Below are 25,898 nucleotides of genomic sequence, written 5' to 3'. Positions count from 1 at the left end.
TAAGGGAAAGCAGCCATTGGTCTCTCATTTAATGCACGGCCCTGGCCTTGCTCACATTGGGGGTTCTCAATGGAGTCAGTTTCAGTGTCAAGATTTCTCCTTGCCATTTTCATCTGGAAAACTGAGGACTTTGCCAGCTTTGGAGTGACCAACTTATCCTGGTTTGCATGGGATTTTCCCACTTTTAGCACATAAAATCCCACATCCCATGAAATTAGCACATAAAATCCCACATCCCATGAAACTTCTCAGTCCTGGACAAACCAGGATTGTTGGTCACACAATAAGAAAGGCCGCTCACTCAAAGAGGTTCCTGATTATTTTTGAAGCACAATTACAAGGAGGATAATTCCATTCTAAGAAGAAAGCAGCAAGGCACCAGGCACTGTGCTAGAGGATTTTATGCATCTGTTATTTAATTTCCACAATTTGATAGCCCCCTTTTACAAATAAGAGATTGAGCTTAGGTCATCTCTATGAGGCCACACAGCTATTAACTGGTAAAAAGAAGGTTCCAAGCTGGGCAATTTGGCTCCAAAGCCTATGGACTTAACTGCCATTGGATTATCCCAGCAATGCTGTGGCCCTCAGGAGTTGCAAGAAAGCAGGTAAAGCATCCTATGTGATGAGAGCTGGGGCAGGCTTTCTAAAGGACAAGCTGCAAATTTTCCCTTTATTTCTCCAGTTCACCTTTTTTCACTTAGAAATGGTTTTCATTAATTTGCAGCATTCTCATCCTTTTTTCAGTTACTCAAGACAAAGATTTGTCTTTGAAAAATAGTGGTGTTATGAGGTTAAAGTGGGATCACTCTTTTTGGGTGGATCTGAGATTTGAGAACATGCTACAGAATTGTGATGGAGATCAATCGATCGATCGGTAGACTGATTGATAGGTAGATTGATTTTCATTTCTCAAACCACTTATGTTCAGATCTTTGGCATCAGGCAAAAAAGCAAGGCTCACTGAAAAAAAAGTCACCTTTCTATGCTTAAAAAAATGTTCTTAAATGTACCTAATGTTCATCAGTTAGAGAACAAAGCTCTCCTGCATGTAAGTCAGTCAGAGCCAGGTGCAAGCGCAGAAGAGTCAGACAGCAGCAAATGACACATCCCGTGCTGTAGGCAATGTGGCTCCCAGTGAATAATTCTATGTCACAACACATTTAATAAGTAAAATAATAATAAATAGTGTTTCACACAAGGCTGATATCCTGACCATAGCAACACCCTCTAAACTCCCTGAGGGAAGGGCCTGTGTCTGAAATTACTCCTCATTCTACCCTGGGCTGGCTCATAGAAGGTGTGCAGTAAATGTTCCCTGAATGAATAAATGAATGCCTCTCTAGTATGTAGTGCATATAATTCATCAGATTTGCTCCTCACTAAGGGTAGCTAGTTAGAAGCAAGCTGAAATATCATAATGGAAGAAACCTACAGATCATCCCCTCAAACAAAGTTGTCTCGCAGTGAGGAAATTGAGTCACAGAGAAGCTAAGCTATTTGTCTAAGAGAGGGGGAGTCAAAATGGAAGCTGGGTCCCTTAACTTCTCATGCCATGCTGTTTACATGAGACCATTCTCCCAAGTCCCCTGGCATTCCTTCTACTTTCATCCAAAAGAATAACCAAGAGGGGGTTGGGGAGGGTGGGAAATGACTCATCAACATGACCTGAAAACATCAGCAGCAGACACTGTGAAGCCAGCAAGGTTGGGTTTGAATTGTGGCTCAGCCAGTGTGACTTTGGCCAGCAGCTTGACATTCCTCCCTAAACCTCAATGACTTCATCAATAAAATGGGGTCATTAGGGTCTCTATACCATCATTGTGAAGAAGACTCTAAAATAAAGTACAGGAGGCATTAGGAATTGTGTCTATCACTTAGGAGGCATCAAGCCATCCATCCCAGAGCAGGGAGCACATTAACCATATCATGGCCAGCCAGCTGACACGCTTCCCTCACAGAGCATACCAGCATGCTCCTAACTCATACATCCCAACTCATTTTTTTTTTTTTTGTCATCAAGGCACATAGGAACAATAGGACTCTAAGAATTGTCCTTTTTTTTGAGATGGAGTCTTACCCTGTCACCCAGGCTGGAGTGCAGTGGCACAATCTTGGTTCATCACAACTTCCACCTCGTGGGTTCAAGGGATTCTCCTGCCTCAACCTCCCGAGTAGCTGGGATTACAGGCACCCACCACCACGTCCGGCTAATTTTTGTATTGTTAATAGAGACAAGGTTTCCCCATGTTGGCCAGGCTGGTCTTGAACTCCTGACCTCAGGAGTTCACCCACCTTGGCCTCCCAAAGTGCTGGGATTACAGGCATGAGCCACCACACCCAGTCTTTTTTTTTTTTTTTTTTCTTTTTAAGAGACAGGGTCTTTTTGTGTTGCCCAGGCTGGCCTTGAACTCCTGGCCTCAGGCAATCCTCCTGCCTCAGCCTCCCACATAGGCACAAACCACCATACCCAGTTTAAGAATTATTCCTTGACGGGTCATACACTGAATCAAAAATCTCTCCAGTGGCTTTTAAGGTTGAAGACCTGTCACTTCTAGTCACTGTACTGTGTTCTCACTGGGGCCACCTAGCAACCAGTAGTCTCCTAGAATGCAGATTGGGAAGCCTCGAAGCACAACTTTAGGGATTGTATTTAAATCCCAAGGGACAGTTCTCCTTGTTAAAAGTGCCTTACTGGGAAAAGAACCCCTTAGTCTGTTTGGAAGTCTTCAGTCTCTGACTAACGGCCATGATGTCCCAGGACTCCCAGTCAGTCCCAGGATACTCTGGTCAGTACAGATGTGGTTTCAGAAGCCCCATTCCTTTGTTTCTGCTCCACCCTTAAGTGTCACACAACACTCCTTCTTACCACTTTTCATTAGCTTGGAGGATTAATAGAAGGATCAATGGAATTGGGACCACTGAGACTCCAAGAAAAGGATCTTAGTGATGGAGACATTCTTCCAATGCTAAGTGAGAGTTCTGTTTCCCGGCACAGGGGTTGATCATTCACAGAGGACCCAGAAGGGAGTTGCAATTTTCTGGCTTTATAAGAAGGCTCACGGGGATGTCAATCATAGCACCTCTGTGCTCTGGCCCAGCCTAGATTGAACTGCACACATGCACTCAGCCTGTTTCAAATAGCCCCACAGAGAAACTGCTCATCTAGCACTGATAATGCTGTCATCACGGCCTCCACACCGCACATCTGCGACCCAGCCAAATTTATACACACTGGCCACAAATAAGAAAAAGAAGTGCAGTGGGACCTCAGTAATCTGAAATGCATGGATATGTGGCCTCTTTCTCTCTCCTAGAGACTAGAGTCGGCAGATGTGAAAACAGACAAATGTAGAGGGAATAACCATCCAGATAGGGAATGGACTAAAGTTTTCCTGTATTTTACCTTTTGAGGAATATAAAATAGTAAATGTAATAATTGTATAAATAAGAGACAGTTAAACTTACTCAGTATTTGTGCAACAGCACTACTGTGAACCCAATCTTCAGTTAGGATATACATCATTCATATGTGAAATATAAATGAAGAAAGAGGCATGGCCCTAAACATGTTACAAACTCTACAACTCTCAGGGGAAATAAAGTGCTCATTCGCAAAGTAACTGGAGAATGATAACATAAACCATAAGACAACAGAGCACAAAATGACTATGCTAAAGTCAGTAAGAATTTGCTGCATACAAAAGATCACTAAAGCTGGAACCTAGCCCACTGTTGAACATGGTTATTTCTGTTATTGTCAACAACTACAGGCATAAGAAATAAACAAGTTAATACAATAAATTATAAATAATTTAAAATCTGTTTATTAACACTAGTTTCAGGAAGGGAGATCTCCCTAGAAGCATGTTGTTAGCTATTAGTTTGTGCTAATAATTATGATGATTGAAAAATATTTAAAAATTATATTTTATATAATTCTAATTTTGTTATCATTCATAACATCTCTCCCCATCCCTTTCCAAATGGTCTATATTTGTGTGATTTTGTTTTATAAATCTTCCCAAATCTTGGGATACCCAAATACCCAGATCTTCAGAAATACATCCATTTAAGGATGACAAAAAGATAACTGCTAATAATACAAGGAAGAGATATCAAAATGAAAATTCTTTGTACCTTCCTTCCACCCACCTATCTTCCTTTCATCTTTCCAACCTTCCTTCCCTTCTCCCATCTTTTCACCCATCCTACAAGCATTTACTCAGGGCCTACCATTTATCAAAGAAATAGAGCTGAGCAAGATAGACATGGGCCCTGTCTTCAGGGCATTTACAATATCGGCATGGAATCCATGCATGGAAGCATCCAGCAAACCTCAAAAGACTGGAAAGATACTCAGGAGTCCTTGTGACACAGAATACATACACACTCAGGGCCTCTTCTTGTGCTAGAAATTGGGCACATATGAAAACAGTCAACTTCAAGAGCACCAGGCTGTACTTCAGAGTTCACAGTGGAAAAATTTGGTGTGACAAGTATGGACAACTCATGCTAATGCCAGCAGCTCTGGATTCAATTCCAAATTTCTAGAAAGAGATGAATACATACAAAAGGTACATACTAAGTGCTCATTTTTTTTTTTTTAAATACACTATTATTTTTGTGAAAGACTCAACAGAGTACTTTCTTGGAAATAATAAACATTGTTACATCACTTGATTTTAGTTGGCAAATTTGTATGACTATTGACATTAGTTTTTAAAGAACACATAGTAAAAAGTAATAGTGGCCAGCATGGTGGTTCATGCCTGCAATCCCAGCACTCTGGGAGGCCAAGGTGGGCGGATCACTTGAGGCCAGGAGTTTTAGAGCAGCCTGGCCAATATGGCGAAATCCGGTCTCTCCTAAAAATACAAATATTAGCCAGGGAGTGATGGCACACGCCTGTGGTCCTGCTACTTGGGAGGCTGAGGCATGAGAATCACCTGAACCCAGGAAGCAGAGGTTGCAGTGAGCTGAGATAGTGCCGCTGCCCTCCAGCCTGGGTGACAGAGCAAGACTCCATCTCCAAAGTAATAATAATAATAATACTGAAGATGGTAGCCAAGTTTAGAGATCTTCCAGGCATTCACAAACAGAACGATTCTTCAGTATTACCTGTGAGTATTAACACAGCTCTGGGCTGTGACAATTTATATATTCTCAAAATGGTATGACTACTTAGAAAACTAATGACAATGATGGAAACCAATAGAACATTTTCAACAAATGCCCCCCAAAACGTCAAAGTTTTTGTTTTATCAGATCTTAGTGTTACTGTTTTAACACATCCTTTTTGTGTATGGAAACAAGCCCAGATTCCTTCAAATTTGGAACTTTAGAGGAGTAGCCAGAATGCCATTTAGATGAACAATCTTCTTCTATTTAAGTCTGAGGATTGACAAAACGTTCTCCTTTTCCCTTGTGAAGCAGTTTTCTGAGACCCTTCCCAGGAAGTGGGTGAATACCTGGTCCCAGCACAAAAGACGACTTGGCTTCTTAAATGACCTTGGTTCTTCGATAGAGCAAGAAATGCAGGTTTCCTATTTTCCAGGACCTGGAGCTTTCCAAGGGAGAGAAGTCCCAGCACTGACACCTATCACTAGCTTATGACCTTGGCAAGTTCTGAGAGCTCAAGATGCTGGCAAGGGAAATTTTCACTCAGGATATATCTTTCTTCTTTTGACTATCCTTGGACAAAAGCTTAGCATTCTCAGCCTGAGGCAGATCCATATTTTGAAGCTTTCTTGGCATGAACCTACACATTTCTGGTTGGTACTCAGCTTCATGACCCAGAGATGCTGGAAAAGGCCTTCAGTTGAGAAAGCTTGGATCAGTTTTAGAAGTTTCTCCCCTGTACTGAGGCTACAATCTTCCATCTCTCCTCCTGTAGTTAGCTCATTTAATTCTGAAAACCATATCCTTAGGGAGCTCCTATTATCAGCTGACTTTTACAGGTTATGAATGAGGGTCAGAGAGGCCACATGGCTTGTCTGTAAGGAGTAGGCAAGGGTCTCGAATGTGGGGTGTCAGCCTTACATTCCTGTGCCTTTGTACTGCCAGGTCCAAACCTGGTGTGGCATCCCAGGCACATTCTTGCTACTAATTCTCATGAAAAGCAAAACTACTGGTTTTCCCTTAAGCGATGTTTTCTATTCCTGGTTGCACATGGAAATTACTTGAGGATCTGTATTTAAAATGCAGGTTCTCAGGCTCCACATTGCCAGGGATTCAAAGTCGGGGTGGGGTGGAAAATCTGCATTTTTAACAACCTTCCCTTGTGATCCTGCCACAGCCAGCTCAGGGCAGTAAGGAAGCTCAGAGAGCAGAATAAAGCCACTTTCTGCTTCCAGGGCTGAGTGGCCTAATTCCTTCATACTTTCTATGGGGCATTTACTGCTGAGTGTGGGAGAGAGAGAATTAGTCATTGTTTTCATGGGAGAGACTGATTAGCACAGTGGAAAGTGGCATACACTTTAGGGCAGGGGCCTTGTCTTTTAGTTCCATTGTAAATTTTTTTTTTTTTTGCCAGAGTCTCACTCTGTCTCCCAGGCTGGAGTGCAGTGGTGCGATCTCAGCTCACTGCAACCTCTGCCTCCCAGGTTCAAGTGATTCTCCTGCCTCAGATTCCCAAGTAGCTGAGATTACAGGCGTCTGCCACCACACCCGGCTAATATTTGTATTTTTAGTAGAGATGGGGTTTCATCGTGTTGGCCAGGCTGGTCTCAAACTCCTGACCTCAAGTGATCTGCCCACCTCCGCCTCCCAAAGTGTTGGGATTACAGGGCCAAAGTGTTGGGATTACATGGGCCACCACACCCGGCCTTTTCCATTGTAATTTAATTCAAGTGGAGAACTTCTCCAAGCTCCATGGGCACTGAATGAGTCATTTAACCATGTCCTGGGCTCCGGGGCTTTATCTTACCTGTCAAACCCAGCCTAAAGTCACTGTAACCTGCAGAATGGCAGAGAAGGCAGTATTTTAAAGCCTTATACACTGAAAACTCTCTTGTGCTCCTTTAAAGGAAAATGGTAGATAACTATAAAGTGAGAGGCTTTTAAAATTTTCTTCCAGTCCAGCCTACATGTTGCAATTGGCATAGCTATTTAAACACAAAGCTTGCTGCAGTGTCTGTAAGCTGACCTCCCACCACGCAGAATGTGACATCCTATTCCCAGTTGGCTCAAGTCCCAATATCCAAGATGCACAGGCAAAGGGCTTCAAGAATTGGCCCCTCACATGTATTTCCAATACTGCTTTTTGAAACTTCCTCCCCTATCCTACCCTATACATCAAAGGTCAGCAAACTACAGCTCATGGGCCAATTCTGGACTTAATTTTTTGTAATTCACGTTTTATTCAAACACAAGCTTGCTCCTTCGCTTATGTATTGCCTATAATTGCTTTTGTGCTACAATGGCAGATTTGAGTAATTGTGACACAGATCTCTGTGGCCTCTTGGCCCCCAAAGCCTAAAATATTTACTATCTGGCCCTTTATGGAAAAAGTTTGCTGACCTCTGCTATAGAACCAGTCTTTTTTAGACTTTTTTGACTATGACCTACAATAAACACATTTTTCCATGCGGCTTACTATACCCATACAAGCACATATGCATATTTATATGCACACAGGAACATTTCAAAAACAGTATCTTTACTACATGAAATGAACACATCCCCACATTCCCTGCTCTCCTACCTCTATTCCTTCCTTGACATCACTCCCTCCATCTGGCAAGACCTTGCTCTTTCCTCTCTATTTGTACTTCCGCTGCCCCAACCCTTCTGTAAGCAGTCGTTTAACTTCCATCTCTCATAAAGTCTGCTTTAAACCTGCAGCCCAAAAGCACTTTCTCCTTTTGTCATCATCTCCCATAGCACATTTTCTACTCCTCAACTGCGGTGCTTCAAAGTTTATGCTTTGTAGAGCAACTATCTACGCATCTCTCTTTCGTTTGTTGTTTCTTTTTTTGTTTTTTAGACTGTGTCTTGCTGTGTCACCCAGACTGGAGTGGCATGGCTCATCATAGCTCACTGCAGCCTGGAACTCCTGGGTTCAAGAGATTCTTCTTCCTCAGCCTCCCAAGTAGCTGGGACTACATGCACATGCCACCGCCTGGCTAATTTTTTTTATTTTCTGTAGAGATGGGGTCTCACTTTGTTGCCCAGGCTGGTCCTAAACTCCTGGGCTCAAGTGATCCTCCCTCTTTCGCCTCCCAAGTGCGTCTTTCTTATGTGCCCTAAAGTGCTCAGAAATTCTGAAGGGTGTAGTGTTGAGCATTTTGTATTCTACACACCATCCAACACAATGCCTGGTACTCTGTCAGCACTGAATAAATGTTTATTGAATTGAAATAGGCAAATATTTATTACTAAAAGAGTAACATGGCTTACACATGGAATGTTTATCCCTTTAATTGGAAACTAAAAGTCTATAATATATTGTAAACACTTAATAAATGCTTATAAAGACAGAGAAAAGGGATAACCTGTACTTACCAGTTTTCATTCCAGTTGCTAGATTTATTTGACTAACTAGTGGCAGAATTATTGTATACAATATATAATTTCTAATTTTTTGAGTTATAGTCACTGGTCTAAGCACACCAAAGAGGAAGGAAATCACTCTATTTGTTAGGGCCCCAGCAGAGAAAGGGTATACTAGTTTTGGCTGTCCCAAGCAGAACTACCACCTGCATATCCTGAGTTCAGACAGTAGTACTTGAGAAAGCTTGATATGGTCTCTTTTTGTCCTAGGAAACAAAGATGTGTGACATCTCTCGTGTACTATTAATTGTAGTGTTAGTAGGGTCCAACTGATTCATGTAAGAGAAAATATCCCAGGAAAAATTCCTTCATGAAGCCCAACATGACTTGAAATACTCATTATGATCATTTAGAGTGAATTTGTTTTAATCTGTTTAAGTATGACCCATAGGATTTATTCTCAGAAATTCACGTATGAGTTAATACCAGGAAACCAATTATGATACTTCACTATATTCATATAACAAAAAAGAAAAAATATATTAATATATCACTAGATTCTGACAAGGTACCTGATAAATCCAGCAGTCATTTCTAATAAGACTCTAAGTAAATAGGAATGGGAACAATAGTCTATATAAGCATGATAAAGATTTTACCAATATTAAAAAGCAATTATCAAAGCAGATGGTAAAATATTAATACTAAATCTAATGCCACTAAAATTATTAACTTTTTATTACTTATTATTTTGAAGACGATAGCTAGTGAAATAAGATAAGAATATGAAATAAAGGGTGTATGCATGTTCTCAGTTATAAGTGGGAGCTAAATGATGAGAACTTATGAACACAAAGAAGGAAACAACAGACACTGGGGTCTACTTGAGGAGTAGGGTGGGAGGAAAGAGAGGAGCAGAAAAGACAATTATTAGGTACTGGGCTTAATTCCTGGGTGATGAAATAATCTGTACCACAAACTCCTGTGACATGAGTTTGCTTATGTAACAAATATTCACATGTGCACCTGAGCCAATAAAGGAAGGAAGGAAGGAAGGAAGGAAGGGAGGGTGGGTTGTAGATTTTAGGGGAAAAACACAAAAAATATTTTATTCATAGATTATATGATTATATATTTTAAAATCCCAAGAGAATATAGAGTTTTTGGAAAAAATCCACCACAATTAATATGATAATTATATTAATAATTACTATAATTGCAACTAAGGAAGTTGCAAACCAGAGAAAAAGCATATTAATCAATAGCTTCTCTTCATATAAACATTAAGCAAATTAGAAAGGAAAATTAGGACAGCAGCACCAAAATCAAAGCAATTTTAAAGCTCTATAGGAAATATGACCCAGTTTCTTCAATGAATAAATAATACGGGCAAAATGTAAAGAAGAGAAATGTAGATTAAAAGAGACTTAAGAGACATATCAGCCAATTACAGTGTAAGATCTTTTAGATCCAATTAGAACAAACTGTTAACGGGGAGGGGGAAAATGAGAATAGAGGAAATTATTAAGAAATTACTTTTAGAGTTCCACTTGTGTACTTCTCTTTAGGATATGCAAAGCAGTAAGAGAAAGCTATTCCCATCCTAGCAATGGTAAAAGGCCAGGAAATCTCAAACATGGTAAGTTTTCTTGAACTCAAGAGATCTGAGATGACCACACAGTCAAGTGAATTCCAAAGAGAAGCCACTCCAAGGAGAGACAGATCCTGAAAATTCTCTCAGCTTTGGCAAAGCACAGGAGAAAGAGGAGGCTGCCATAAAAACCAGATAATAAGAAATCATGTAAGAGTTTAAAAAATTCTTAAAGGCCTAGTATACGCTTTCACATTACTTTAAAATCACCTGGGGCTCCAGATACAAGGGGCACATTTTCAAGTTCTTTTCCACAGATTTCCACTGGGTCCTCACAAAAAATTAGGAACAAAGAAGGAAACTTGGCGGTAGAGGTATGCAAGTGATGATCAGCTGCCACTGGGAGACAAGGATGAAGCCCTTCTGCTCCCCCAAACCCTTCTCTTATATGAAACAAATGCTTTACGTTCCTAGGTGTACACGCTAAAAACCTTCTCATCCCCAGGTCCAGAAAGAGATCTATTGTCTCTGAGAGACGGGCAAAAGTACAAATTCTTCTTCCTCTGGGGAGAGGGTAGGAAACCTTGTGCTCAGAATCCTGCACCAATACTAGTCAGAGGTCTCTGCTACCAGGGAAGGTTTAAGAGTCTGGAGATAGAATTGTATTTCGTGTTACAGACTTGCAGTCACCACTGAAAACTGAGGGTGAAACAGGAACACTTAAAAACCTCTCCAGTACCCAGTAAAAATATGCCACTGCTGGGGGAATTTGAAGCCTGTGGTACACTGAAGGTTAAAACAGAAACAGTAAAACCCAAACCCAGATCACCTCTTGACTAGGTTAACTTAACCTTCCACACTAATTGCCCCAAAAAAGGGTTGTACCCATTTCTAGGCACAAATACAATTGACCTGAATATCTACTGTTCTTATCCACATATTATTCAGCATTCAATAAAAATTTATGAGATCTACAAAAAACAGGAAAACCCAAACCATTGTCAAGAGATAAAGCAATCAGCTGAACCAAAGTCAGAGATGAACCAGAGATTGGAACTATCAGACAGGGTGTTTAAAACAACCATGTCTAATATGTTAAATGATCTAATGAAAAAGATAAACAATTACATAAACAGATGGGGAATTTCAGAGAGCTGAAAACTATTTTAAAAGAGTCAAAGAGAAATGCTAAAAAAAAAAAACCACACAGTATCAGAGAAGAAGAATTCCTTCAACAGGCTCATCAGCAGATTGGACACAGCTAAGGAAAGAATCAGTGAACTTAAAGATGTTCCAATAGAGATGATCTAAACTGAAACACAAGAAGAAAAAAAGGGAGAAATAAATCAGAACAATGAATGTAAGAGCTCATTTGTCATCACAAATTATCTAACACATGTGTAATTGGAGCCTCAGAAGGACAACAGATGAAGAATGGGGAAGGAGAAATATTTGAAAAAATAATAGCTGAGCATTTCCTAAAATTAATGAACAACAACAAACAACAGAACCAAGAATTCAAGAGAATCCCACATAGGGTTAAACACATGCATGCATACACCCCTAGACACATTATTAATATGATTAGACTTTTGAAAATCAAAGATTAAAAAATATTGAAGTCAGCCAAAGGCAGGAGATTGGGGGGTACTTTACATAGAGTACTTTACATAGAGGAATAAACATAAAAATTAAATCCGACTTCTTGGACATGATGCAAGCCAGAAAACAACTGGATGAAGTATTTAAAGTATGTACAAAAAGAAAATGTTTTTAACATTTTAGGTGTGATAATGGTACTGTGGTTATGTGGTTTTTCTGAACAAGAGTCCTCATATTTAAAGATTCATCTTGAAATGCTTATGGATAAAACAATAAGCTACAGAGGATTGCTTCACAATTATCAGGGAGGAGCGTTTCCCTGCAGATGAGGGTAGAGATAAAGGAAGATTGACCACAAGTTTATGGTGGTTGAAATGGGAGTGACAGGAACATGGGGATTCAATGCGATATTCTCTCTACTCTTATACACTTTAAAGATTTCCATAATAGAAATTTTTAAAGAAAGAGAAATTTCTAAAAAGAAGAAACAAAATGGACAAAAGAGGTAAGCATATCACAGCACATACTCTACTAGGTTTCTCTGATTTTTTGCCTCTACTTAACTGTCCCTCTGTAATTCACAGAAAGTTCACAGATCTCCAAACTGAGATCACAAAAGGCTGTAATATCAACCTTTTTTGTAAGGTTTGTAATACAACTCCGCAGTAATATCAACCCAACAAAGCCTACCAGTGCCAAAGCTCTCTTCTCCACACAGATTGCACCGTCCTGAGTCCATCAGATTCGAGAAGAATCTCCATCCAGCTGGGGTCTCATATACAGGGACCTTCATTGATTTGGCCACTCTGAAAAATGAAATTTGAGAAAAGTCAATTCATATATTTCATTTTCTGTTTTTTTCTCAGCACAGTAGGAAGTCTTTAGGATCTACTAAATCCATAGCTAGATTTCAGAACCACTTGGGTAGTGTTGACAGATTTCAGGATATCAAGCCGTAAGTTAGAAAATAATAAACAACCCATTTCAGTGGTTCTCAATTTTGCTTCCTCTACCATATAGAAAATATTAAGTTAATATACAGGATATTTTTTATATTTGTTTCACTTCTATACATTTTTCTTTATCTTTTTGGAAAGAGTCCATGTGGGGATATCAGAATCTAAATTAAGAGGGTATTTGGGCACAAACACTTGGGCATATTGTTTAACAGTATCTACTAAAGATGAACTTACCCATATCCTATGAACCAGAAATTCAATTCCTAGAAATTACTAATGACATGTAGCGGACACCGTGATGTGCTGCTCAGATTTACCCCCACCCACCCACCTGCTCCCCCTTAGACACACGCGTGCACACACTCACACACTTTAGACATTTTAGGATAAAAATATGCATTCTACCAGCTACTAGGAATGCTAATTGCTGACAGCTCGCAGATGTGGCCCCTATTCTCTGCCAAAGAGACATGTGTCACCCCAAATCATGTTCCCATGCCTGGGTTAATCCACATGCAATGACTGGTATAAAGGGATATATAAAGACCTGGCCTCCTTGCCCCAATTTTGCACAACTCTAGAGGACCATTTCAGCTCCAGAGCTCCCCACAGGTTGGCTGAGGCCTTTGTTGTGACTGTATTTCAATCCAATTTCTCTGTGTTCAATCCTCCTTCCTCACTCTCCTATAAGTTTTGATCTTGAATGCAACTTTGATCTTAAAGGCAGAAAGGAATAAACTTCCTGAAAGCAAATATCTCTTAGAGCTGCTTCCTGGGGAACCCAGTGTGCGATGTTGCTCAACAGGGTTGTATATATAAGATTTTATAAGAATGATCATAGAATCACAATTTGTAATATCTGAAACAATCCAAATGTCCATCAAAGTAGAATGGACAAATAATTTGTGATATACAATGTAATACCATAAATCCTATTGTGCAAACTATTGCTGCATGCAACAATTTGAATGAATCTCATAAATATAACCCAGACAGGATCTGGCTTATGACGGTTTGACTTACAATTTTTCCCCTTTATGATTGGTTTATCCAGATACAATCCCATCATAAGTTGAGGAGCTCCTATGACTTATGGTGGGGTTGTGGTTTCTACTGAATGGCTATTACTTTTGCACCATCATAAAGTCAAAATTCTTAAGTTGAACCATCATACATCAGAGACTGTCTGCTGTGTTGCCAGCATTAAATGCATTTTTGACTTAACAATATTTTTGACTTAAGATGGGTTTATCAGGATGCAATGCCATCTTAAGTCAAAGAGCATCTGTATTAAGTAAAAGAAATCAGTAACAAAGGTATATATACTGTATTGTTCCACTTAGATAAAATTAAAAAACAGCCAAAACTTATCAATGCTGTCAAGTTTCAGGCTCAGAGAAGTCAAGTTTTTGTTCAAAGTTTCACAGAGGTAAGGGGCAGTGCTAGAATTGGGACCCAGATCTGCTTAATTTCTCCTCATGTTCCATTCCATTACACCATCCTGTCTCTTCAAATGTCTTAGTGCTTCATGAGGGATGTAGATCTCAAAGCAGGCTAGGGAATGAGCTGGTACCACAGACATTGGCCTGAAGAGTTTCATCTTCCCCAATGCTAGCAACTGAAAGAGAAAAACACCAAATGCCTACGAACAGCAAGACTTAGTTATTTGAAGGCTGTGAGTGCAGAGGATGACCATAGAGTGGGATCAATGAGGGTCTTGAGAAAGAAGAGGAAGAAAGACAAACACAGGATAAAATATGCCACGTAGTAATGATTCCTTTAGGTTGGCTTTGTGGCCAACTAAAGGAAAAAAAAAACATCTAGAAACTCTTGCCATGGGAAGGTGAACACCTCCCTTTTCACAAACCCCAAATACAATGAATGTGCTCAGGACTGAAAAACTGTGGGCTGCCTCTTCCAGTTTGCATTGAAAAGCACTTTTCAGGTGGTCAGCTGTTACTTCAAATATTCTGTCTTCTCTCTTTTTCACTGGTTTAAGAAAGATATAGAATCATGCTTACATTCTGGTAGGAACAATGAAAGAAACCACCCACAAACTATACAGCAAAGGTAAATTTTCATTTACCTTTATAATAACATTATTTTCATGGTCAGAAGGCTATAGAAGGTCAGAATAACATGAATTTCATCATCAGAAACTCAAGCAAGAGAGAATAAGTCACACAGAAGCCTTCTGGGGCAGCATATAGTCAAGCCTGGGTCAAAGTTAATTCAACAAAGATGAATGCATATGGATAACAAATAAAATGAACAACATGGGGCAGAGGTGAGGGTGAGAGGGAGGGTACGGGGTGTGGGGATGTATGTTCTCTGACCAAAACATTCTTGTAGGTTCAAAGCCAAGTTGGCAGGTCTGAAGGGAAGGAAAAGGATTTCCCCAGCTCCCACCCTTTCCAATTAATCAGTCAGGAGGTCATCAAGCTGAAAGCTGTGGCTGGATTTTAAAGGACCGGATACTTTTATAACTATGAGCCACAGTTGCAGCTATCCAAGCCAAAATAACAATATGGGTAATCAAATTCCAGGATCTTGGGTATGAGTTAATTGTGTTCTAGGGTCAAAAAGGAATTTCCCTCTCTCCTCCCTCTCCTGAACTTGGGATTCATCCCAAACACAGCATTCAGCAGATAGCATGCGTTAGATGGGTTTTTGGCAGAAGTCCCCTGGAATCTCTGAAATTCTCTAGTACAAAAGCTGAAAACGAAGCTGCCCATGCTGAGGGGCTGAACCCTTCTCCCTAACTGCTTGCCATTGTGTGGGGGAGATAAACATGAAAACTCACTTCCTAGGAAAGGCCAGAGTGTGAAGGGAAAAAAAGGAAAGTAACCTGGGCCACATTTTTCCTGCAAGTGAGAAAGCCTGAAAACTATGCTGGATATAACTCTTTAGTTTGAATTTTAAAACCTCCTAAAATGTGACGTAGGTTGGAAATTGCATCAACCTAACTTTCCAACGGTTTCTCCCATACTACTCCCTATGTGTTCTATGCTGCTAACAAGATGAATGATTTCCTATTTTTCCAAATATGCCCTTAAATTTTGTTGTTGTATACTGCCCAGTCCTTTTTTATGCTATTAATTTTTCCTGGATTAATCTCCTTTCCCATGTCTGTCAGAATACTTCAAGTTGCCTGAAGACCTACCTTAAATGCTTTTCCAGCATAAAGCCTGTTATTCCATTTTGTGCTCTTATAATGGGATAGCTGATACTAGATAATTTATAAAAAATAGAAATTTATTTCCCACAGTTCTAGAGGTTAGGAAGTCTGAGATCAAGGCACCAGCATCTGGTGTGGTGAAGGCCTTCTTGCTGCACATGGCAAAGGCAGCAGGAAAAGCTAGCCAAATGCTGTGTAAAGGCTTTTTTATAAGGGTCTTAATGCCATTAATGAGGAAGGAGCCCTCCTGGCCTGAACACCTCTTAAAGGCCCTATCTCTGAATACTATCACATTGGCAACACCTGAATTTTGGAGGGATTGAAGTTCCAACATTAATATTGAAAGCGACAAAAACATCCAGACCATAACAAAGCCTGTGGCAAAGACTGCTACGTGGTCAACAATCCATTTCATCTTTTCAGACACACAGGTGGACTGTAGTTCTCAACCTCCCTTGAAATTAGCTGTGGCCATGTGACTGAGTTCTAGCCAATGAAACTCAAGTTCTAGGCAATGGAACTCCTCTTTCAGATCTGGTTATAAGATCTTTTCATTTTCCATGTTCTTTCTCGTTCTGCCAGCTTGATGTGGACAAGCCCAGCCATCTTAAAAGCCATGTGTTGAAGGCGGCTGACCCACGAGAGGGGAGGACCTGGATCTCTGAATCACCATTTGGAACAGAGTCAACTATGAATCAGGAACACCTGTTTTTAACTTTAGGGGATTGAAAACACCTTTTTATGTGTTTGAGCGGTTATACATCTTGGGGATATTTTTATAGTAGCAGCGACACTATCTTAATGAATATAGTCCTTTCCTCATCACTGAAATCAATCCAACGTGACCCTTCCTGCTGCGGAGCTTCCGTGGTATGGGTCTTTATGTTCACATTGTCCTTGAATATGCTGTGTGCTTACTGAACACTTTCCCTCCACACACAAACACTATCACCACCACCAATGTGCTAGAACTTCCATGAGGGCAGGAATTGCATCTTATATGTCTTCATGGCTACTTCAATGTCTAGAATAAAACAGTGCCTCTCCAGACTTGCCCTCAATAAATGCTATATGATTTCAGGTGACTAATAAATATTATTTAAGGAGTTGTTAAAAGGGTTGTTAAATAGCAGGGGACTAAGTAAATCTATTTTATGGTCTTTGACTCTTGTAGCTTTCTTTAAAATACAAAGTCATTTCTGCATGCTTTATCTAAATTAGTCACCTTGAGAAAAGAGAATTTCTCCAGGTATGAATTAGTGGGGCTATTAGGATGTGGCAAAGGCATATCTTAGAAAGACAGATCTTACAGAATGAGGGGCAGTGACTAAATGATTCTCAAAGGTTTGAGGAGCAAAAGGATACATTATTTTTATCTGACCAGTCTGATGGTCACCCTACCTTTATGTGATCAAACAGGATGGTAGATACAAAAGTACCTTAAAAGTGCCCTGAAAGCTCACTAAGCATAGGGGTGCTGACATATCCACCTTTGCGCCTCCAGTGTCCTGGCCAGTGCTTGCTCATAGTAGGTATTCAAATATTTATTAACCCAAAGCACTATATCATTATGTATGATAAGAGTCTACCGGAATATCATATATTGATGACTCTTTGTTTACCTTGCAAGAGAGTAGCCAAATAAACACAGACTGATCATGTCAAGTGTGTGAGGCATATCCAGCTGCTCTTGGAATCCTACTTCAAGAAAGTTGTGATAGATTTAAAGAGCACAAGATCCAGGTCTCTCTTCCTTTCCTCTATCTTCAAATGTCCACTTTCTTAAGAGCTAAGAAGGGCCCATGGTACCATTTTCTACACACTGAACTCTCAGACCCCTTTTAAGACCCTCAAATACACAGATTAGAAAAAGATATTTGCATCATATGTATCTAACAAAGGACTTACATGCAGTTTATATTTTAAAAACTCTTATAAAAAAGTTTTTTTTTTAAAGGCAAATAACCTTAAAAAAATAGGCAAAAGTTTTGAACAGGCACTTTACAAAAGAGCATATTCAAATAACAATTAGCATATGAAAAGATGCTCAACATCGCTAGAGATCAGGGAAATGCAAATTAAAACCACAGTGAAATATTACTATGTATCCACAAGACTAGTTGGAAAGAGTGGTATGGCCAAGTGCTGGTAAAGATGTGGAGCCCTAACGTACTGTTGAAGGGATGCAAATTAGTACCAACTGTGGTGTATTTATTCAATGTGGTATATTCACACAAAGGAGTACCATAGGATGACAAAAATGAACTGCCTGCCATTAGATGAAACAATAAGAATGAATGTCATACTCGTGACATGGAGTAAAATAAGCCAGACCCAGAGGAATAGACACTCTATGATTTCATTTATGTATCATTCAAAAATAGACAAAACTCATCATTGATGGGAAAAGTCAGAATAGTGGTTATGTCTCAGGAGGAGAGAGAATAAATGATCAGATTGGGGAACAAGGAAGCTTCAGTTGCTATTCTGTTTCTTGATCCAGATGATAGTTACATGCGTGTGTTCATTTGGTGAAAAATTCCTTGAAGTAAACATGTATGAGTTGTGCCTTTTCTGTATGTCCATTACACTTCAATTAAAAGGTTATTTAAAAGAAAAAGCTCTCTGCAGTGTTTACGACTAAGTGCATGTTTGAATTAGTGATGTTTACACAATCCCAAGAAACAAACTACTGAAGATGGAGTTTAATAGCATCCTGGATATGCTGGTTAATGTCTAACAGACATTTAACACAACAGCTCTCAAGTTAGCTCTTCAATATTTTCACATCGATGAGTTCACTCCCAGATCCCTTCTTTGATGTCTAGCACTGCTGGCTGGGGCTGCTCTATGGTAAAAGGCTTATATGAGTTTGCACTTTAAAAGCCTTTTTAAGAAAGCCTACCTGGTTCATATATGAATGAGGCAGAGTTCAGCTAAACCTGGTTTTCTAATAGCAATCTTAGAATCTACTCCTAAACCCATTTTTTGGATGGAACAACTCACACTTTCAGGTATTAATAAAATGAACATAAAACATGAGGCTATCATAATAAGATAACTACAAAAGTTTTTCAACCATATATATAAATTTTAGCAGAGTGCTATTCAATCCTGGGGCCTCCATTATTTCAGCCTGGTCTAAACCTCAAAATCCACATATTAAATAAATCCTTCCTTGCCTGTCTTATCAGAGAGGTTGTAAGGTTCAAATGGGATAGTATATAATTTTGCAAAATGGCCTACAGAGTTGCAATATTATCACTGCTCTTAGTACTGGAACTTTCACTTAACCCAAAGGGAACTAAATATATCATTTAAAGAATATTTAAAAGAAAAAGCAAAAGATAACTGCATGTCTCATAGTATCTCTAAACTTCTAGAGTTTGACCAATTATAAAACAAATAAAGGGGGACCCCAACCCCGTGGGCCTTTGCCGCTTTACCTAGAAGCTTCTCCACTTTCATTTTAGGTAAGTGTCATGGGGAAAAGAAGAGGACTCTTCCCAGTTAGATCCTAAATTTTGTTAGGCAACATAGGCAGGCAGATTTCTGAAAATCCTGACTTTAATTGAAAGAAAAAAAACTTGGCTTTAGGAAATTGACCAAAGATCCAAGAAAAAATATGTAAAATTGAAACTACCACAGGTTCACTCTCTTCAACTGTTAAGTAATCTGGACCCCTACATCTGGGGAATTAACAAGTGTCTGTATTTACAGCCTTGATGCTTGAGCACTTTAATGTAAGCTGTTCCTGGCTCTGGTTATTTTCAAAGAAAATACATTGCCAAGGGTCTACGGCTGGGGAATTTTAAGTCTCAAGTGCTCCAGCTAAGTTGAGAGATAGTCAAGAGCTAATTGTCAGATATCCTTCAGGCTTCCATGAGATTGTTCCCAGACTAGCAAAACATGAATCATCTTCTTATCTTTTTGTTTTGCTTTGTATTTTCCAAGTTATACAGACCTCTTGTTGAAGCTTTAAAAAAAATGACTTATACAATACTCTTGGAAGATTTAAAATCAGTTCATTCACTCCTATAAACTAAAAGTGGTAATCACTGACATGACAGCTCCAACCCAGGAGATAAAGCACTTCTGTAAAACAAAGCTTTTTATGTTTCTTTAACTATTTTTGTTTGTTCTCTTTTCTATATCCAATTAGCAGGTTTTCTTAGATAGTATTATAGAAATCTTATTGAATCTATGTCATAAGACATGAGGGAAAGGACACATCTAGGCACTGGACGTTAAATGGATACTATTAAATGGATACTATAAATGGCAACTATAAATGGATACTCGCTCTAAAAGAAGAAGAAAGAACAGAGAAGACTAGTATTTGTATAATGCTGCTTCACTACTTTATGAGTAACAGAGTAATTCTATGAGGCATGGGTATCCACTGAAATACAATGGCATTATCAGTGTTCCCAAAGCAAATACCTGTTCCTTGCTGTGGTATTTCATATTGGATTCTGTTTCAGCAAGGCCACAGGGACCTCATTGTCTGTCCCATGTTCTATGAGGGGGGAATAAAGAATGGGCAGAATATTCTACAAGTTGGGTCTAAATATAAGAAAAAGATAGATAAACGTAATCACATTAAAAATTATAAAATTTCTATTTGTCAAAGACACTAAAAAAACCGAAGTAAGCCATAGATTGAGAGAAGATAGTTGCAATGCATAAAATCAAAGGATTAATGGCTAATCTAAATGAAGAAGTCCTACAAACTGATAAGAAAAACTCAGATGACCTAAGCAAGTCACAGAGGAAGAAGACTGATTGGCCAATATGAAAATATATACTAAATCAGGGAAATGAAAATTAAAATAACAGCCAGGTATCATGTCACATGCATCACATTAGCCAAATAAGAAAAAAAGAGACTGGGCACATGGCTCACGCCTGTAATCACAGCACTTTGGGAGGCCGAGGAGGGTAGATCACCTGAGTTCAGGAGTTCAAAACCAGCCTGGCCAAGATGGCAAAACCCCATTTCTACTAAAAATACAAAAAATTAGCCAGGCGTGGTGGTGGGCTCCTGTAATCCCAGCTACTTGGGAGGTTGAGGCAGAAGAATCACTTGAACCCGGGAAGTGGAGGCTGCAGTGAGCCGAGATTGCACCATTGTACTCCAGCCTGGACGACAGAGTAATATTCTGTCTCAAGAAAAAAAAAAAAAAAAGGACAGGGCACAGTGGCTTTTGCATGTAATCCCAGCACTTTGGGAGGCCAAGACAGGCGGCTGATGAGGTCAGGAGATCCAGACCATCCTGGCTGATGGGGTGAAACCCCATTTCTACTAAAAATACAAAAAAAAAAAAAAATTAGCCAGGCGTGGTGGTGGGCACCTGTAGTCCCAGCTACTCGGGAGGCTGAGGCAGGAGAACGGTGTGAACCTGGGAGGCGGAGATTGCAGTGAGCCAAGATCTCGCCACTGTACTCCAGCCTGGGTGACACAGCGAGACTCTGTCCCCCCCGCCCCCACCAAAAAAAAAAGAAAAAAGAAAAAAAAAAGAAAAAATCTAATACCAAATGTTGGTGAAGTATCATGGGAAAACAGAAACGAAAAAAAAAAGGCAGCAAGATTATAAGTTGGTACACTCACTTCACACTCAGAGTTATTTGAGAATTCCTAGTAGACTTGATCATGCCCTAGAATCCAGCAAACCCCTCTCTGGTATCTTTCCTAGAGAAACTCGAACACATGCACACAAGAAGATGAGGTTCAAGGATGTTTATTACCACACTATATGTGAAAGAGAAATAGAGCTAAATCAGAAGCAACCTATTATCCATCAGAAAGGCACTAGACAAGCTGTAGTTTATTTCTACAGCGACAAACAGCCGTAGTCCAAGGCCACCAAATTATAGAATGCAAAAGAGCCACAAAAAAGAAATTGTATGTACCTCTGTCTTGCAATATTATCTCAGACCCCTGCTATTCCAATTACTGTTTCTTCATCAATAGTCCATATTGCAAACCTAGTGGGATATCATTCCAACTCTTTAATAACAGGTTTCAGATATCTGCAACACTGAAGAATTAATGAGACTAAATGAAGAGACACACCACCACCTGGCTCAGAGAAGCAGCCAGAACCCACCAATGCCACCAGGGCTGTGGAGGAACTTGGAAGATCTACCCTCCCCGATAACTATGCCTCTGATGGCAGAAGGCAAGTCTGTGCACGCTCCTGCAGCCGACTGTAATTAATTAGCCTGGGCATTTCCCAAGATTCTTAGTGCCTTTTATTTACATGAATAGAACTCAAAACCTTTCCTGTTTTGTTTTTTTTTTTTTTAACTAAGAGATGGTGTTTATATTTTGTGTACTATGAACATTTCCCCTTCCTTTTCTCCCGCTAACCTGTCCACCAATATCACAGAAAAGAATTCATCGGTCCTGGGTATGGTTCTTATTTTCGGCTCTCTTTAGAGAGTTCCTGTTTTTTGGACAGTAGATTAATATCTCTCCGGGCCAAAACTCTACCGATTCCAGGCGGAGATGCCCTGAGCAGGGCAACATGCAAACCTTTGCGTTCCCTTTGGGAATGTGAGTGTCAGCTGTCCATGGTGGGTTCGGAATACCATGGATTGAACACCACATTCCACCTGTTTCATTTCATCATGTAACTCTGATCTGTGACCCAATGGATGACGCAGGTTGCTGTTTCCTATGAAGCCAAATCAGGTCACAGGCAGCTCTCTCTGCATGGTTCCGAGAAGACAAGCATATATCAAGGGATGCACAGGCAGCCACCCTGCCTGAAAGGAACCATCTTCAAGTCTGCATTTACCTTCCCAGGGTTTCCTTTGGTCACTCAGGTTTGGGTTTAATTTTATCAGGAAGCATAAGGAAAGGTCATGCCATACTAATTCTGCTCTAATGTTGTCTTTTAAAGAAACACTTCAGTTTAATGACACAGTTACGAGGAAAGGGAATATTGAAAAGGTCAATGTTCTTTTGTGGGAAGTGAGAGTTTTACAGCAAAAGCTAAGGCTGAGTGAGCAGGAAAGACAGGCAAATATGCGCTGCCTGTGGAATCAAGTTTAACGTCTTAGCACAGAGGAGAGTAGGAACTCTCAGTCCCCATGCAGCTCCACCCCTTCTTGCAGTGCGACCTTGGCCAAGTTACTTAACCTCCATAAGCCTGGATCCTTTACCTACAAAATGGAATGATAATACATCTCCTTACTCAGTGGGGACTAAATGCGATGAGGCCTGGGAGCCCTGGACCCCCAGAGCACTCCGTGGGCATTGGCAAGAGTGATCTGCCTCATGAACTCTGCTACTGCTGCATCCTCCTGCCATAACAAACTATTTTTGAGATGGAGCCCCCTTCAAGCACCAGGCCACTTCAGTTCTTTGCACACATCGTTCACTTAGGTAGGGATACTCCTTGTATCAGTGAGATCTCCAACAGAATTGATGGCACACTCAAAACTGAGTAATTTGAGAGTTTAATACAGGCACTGTTTACACAGGTGTGGCTAGTGGAGAGGGCAAGTAACATCAGGGCTACCAGCATCCCATCCCTAGATTCATTACTGAAATCCAGGGACAGATCTGTGTGGATAGGGCTGCCTGGCAGGAACCTTGACCTTCAGAAGAGTCACGTTTCCAGCCTATGGAAATCCTATAGGGAGAGAAAGAAATCCCTGCTTGCATTCTCCTCCTTCTGTCTAGTAACTGCAGTGCTCCCAATTGCCCAAGCCCAACTAAAATCTGGAGGGAAGGGTGGGGGTGTCTTTTGATAGTCCCTATAGGTCAGTCTACAGGACAGGGAGCAGAGAGAAAGAGATGGAGTGGAGGTCTTGAAGGAAAATGAAAGACACCAGTACACTCTTCATTCATCCCCTCCTGGACTTAGGCCGCTTCCTTACTTTCCAGGTTTATCTGGCCAGTCCTCTCTTTGTACTGCCACTGCAAACCCCAGGAGTTAGACACTCAGCACAGGATATTGCATTAGATGCTGGGACACCTAACTCCTTCTCTAATCCGTGGGTCTCTTGAAGGTAAGTGCTTAAAGACACTTGTTCATTTCATGCAAACTTCATGGGGCCCATCAGAACACAGACTCCTTCTACATTAGTATAAAGATGATTCCAGAACTTGGTCTTAAAATACCAGTGGAAGCAAATACATGGGATGATTGAAAGTTTGAGATAAGGAGGGAGATTACAGCATGTTCATGCCTATAATCCCAACACTTTGGGAGGCCAAGGAGGGGGGACAGCTTGAGTCCAGGAGTTTGAGACCACCCTGGGCAAAACTCCTGGCTCAAAAAAAGAAAAAAATACTAAAATTAGCCAGCTGTGGTGGTGTGCACCTGTAGTCTCATTTACTTGGGAGGCTGAGATGGGAGGATTGCTTGAGCCCAGGAGTTCAAGGCTGCAGTTAGCTATAATCATGCCACTGTACTCCAGCCTGGGCAGCAGCAAGACCCTGTCTCAAAAAACAAAACAAAACCAGAAAGTTTAAGATAAAATTAAGTGATGATGGATGAACTTCCAAAGGAATTACATACAAAGGGTTGGCTAAAAAGGTTAATACCCTTATATGTTAATTCACCAAGTCCAGTGCTGTAAATTTATTATGAAAAGGTAAGAGACTATGGTAAAAGTGGACTCTCTACCTTGGCAGGATGTTTCAAAACCAAATGCTCATTTCATTGTAAAACTTCACAAAGAGGGTAGAGTATGCATTTCTCACATTTACACAGAGTACCTTGTGGGGTTGGTGGTTTCATTCAGCGCACATGGGAAAACACTGGCCAAGATTTACCAACCAATATTTTCTTTATAAAACTATGATAGTGGTGGGGTCCAAGGGAATTTACTGCCACTGAACACTTTTGAAGAGCAAGGGAGAAGAAGGACTATGTCAAATGCTCTTAACTCACATCAAGGATTCCCAGCAAGATGCCTTGTCCAAAAAGCCTTGAGAAAGGAGATGTTGGAAGGTGATGCCTTGGAAGCAGAGATACCCCTCCTCCAGGTCCTAACTTGCACTAAGCTCTGAACTCAGCAGGGAAGGGCAGCCCTGCCTTAGCATCCACTCTGGGACTAGCCTAGTGGGGACAGCTGGAGGCATGGGTAGTGAATGTGGCTGACAGTAAGTCTGTTTGGTATCTGAGTGACGTGTTCTCTGTTCCCCTGAGCAGTCTGGTTCTGGGGTTCAGATCCAGAGGAGGTGGTAGGGGAAGAGTAAGGAGATGGGAAGAGCAGCTGTTTGCATTCAGGATCACCCGTGCAGTGCTACCTGCACTGAGACCCATCCTCTCTCAGAGGTCCTAGTCATCTATGGGAGACAGAGACCGAAATAGGTTGGTGAGAACAGGCAGTGTCTGAGATCAACTGGAGAAGCAGAGACTCCCCAGGGAGATGAGAAGGCCACTTAACTGACCCTCCCCCCTTCTCTGGAGACTGAGGGAAGGGCCATGTTGGTCTGTGTGGTTCTATTCTGTGTAGCGGCTCTTGGTGCTTAGGAGAAACTTCCTACTAAGAGAAGGGCAGGGAGCTTTTACTTCAGGGACTAACTGCCAGAAAACAAGCAAGCCTGCTGGTGGTAGAAGGGCAAAGGGCTGGTAGAAAAGCAAATGGAAGACTCCAGGACTTCTGAGCTTGGAACTGCTTCAGGGGCACAGTCTTGTGGTGGGGCAAGGGGGTGGTGAGCAGTCCCTTTAGGTCAAAATCCCACAGCCTACAGTGGAGGGAGATAAAGGTGAGTGTAGCAGGAGGAATACCTCTCTCTCTGTCAGGCCAGGGCTGAAGCCCAAGCTGTGCCTTTTGTGCTAAAGGTATCCCTTCTTCAAGGTCCAGTAATTTACGGCTATTAAAGAGTATTGTAGCACACTGAGTTTCTCAGAACAGAACACTTTAATGCCATCTGCTGAAGCGCTGTCATAATAAATATTCAAGTGTAGGGTGTTTGCAATGGGAATAATGCCCCCTTGGTATGTGGTGCCCTTACACAGTGCACATCCTATGCAACTGGATGCAGCAGCTCACCATTGGCCTCACCTGAATTCAGGCAGAGTAGAACCTACTGCCCTCAAGTTCCCTAAGG

At 40.7% G+C, this 25,898-nt stretch overlaps 1 protein-coding gene across 1 annotated transcript in view; it reads right to left on the bottom strand.

The window, feature by feature from the left end:
- The window catches only part of PGM5 (phosphoglucomutase 5), a 178,148-nt gene that overhangs the window by 59,888 nt on the left and 92,362 nt on the right, over positions 1-25,898 (bottom strand). The window contains exon 7 of the mRNA XM_054501897.2: positions 12,377-12,492. Coding sequence (XP_054357872.1) covers positions 12,377-12,492 — 116 coding nt within the window. The remainder of the gene's footprint in view (positions 1-12,376; positions 12,493-25,898) is intronic.

Source organism: Pongo pygmaeus, chromosome 13 (assembly GCF_028885625.2).
Source record: "Pongo pygmaeus isolate AG05252 chromosome 13, NHGRI_mPonPyg2-v2.0_pri, whole genome shotgun sequence".
Taxonomy (NCBI): domain Eukaryota; kingdom Metazoa; phylum Chordata; class Mammalia; order Primates; family Hominidae; genus Pongo; species Pongo pygmaeus.
The sequence above is the reverse complement of the archived record's forward strand: the minus strand, read 5'-3'. Positions and strand labels throughout refer to the sequence as shown.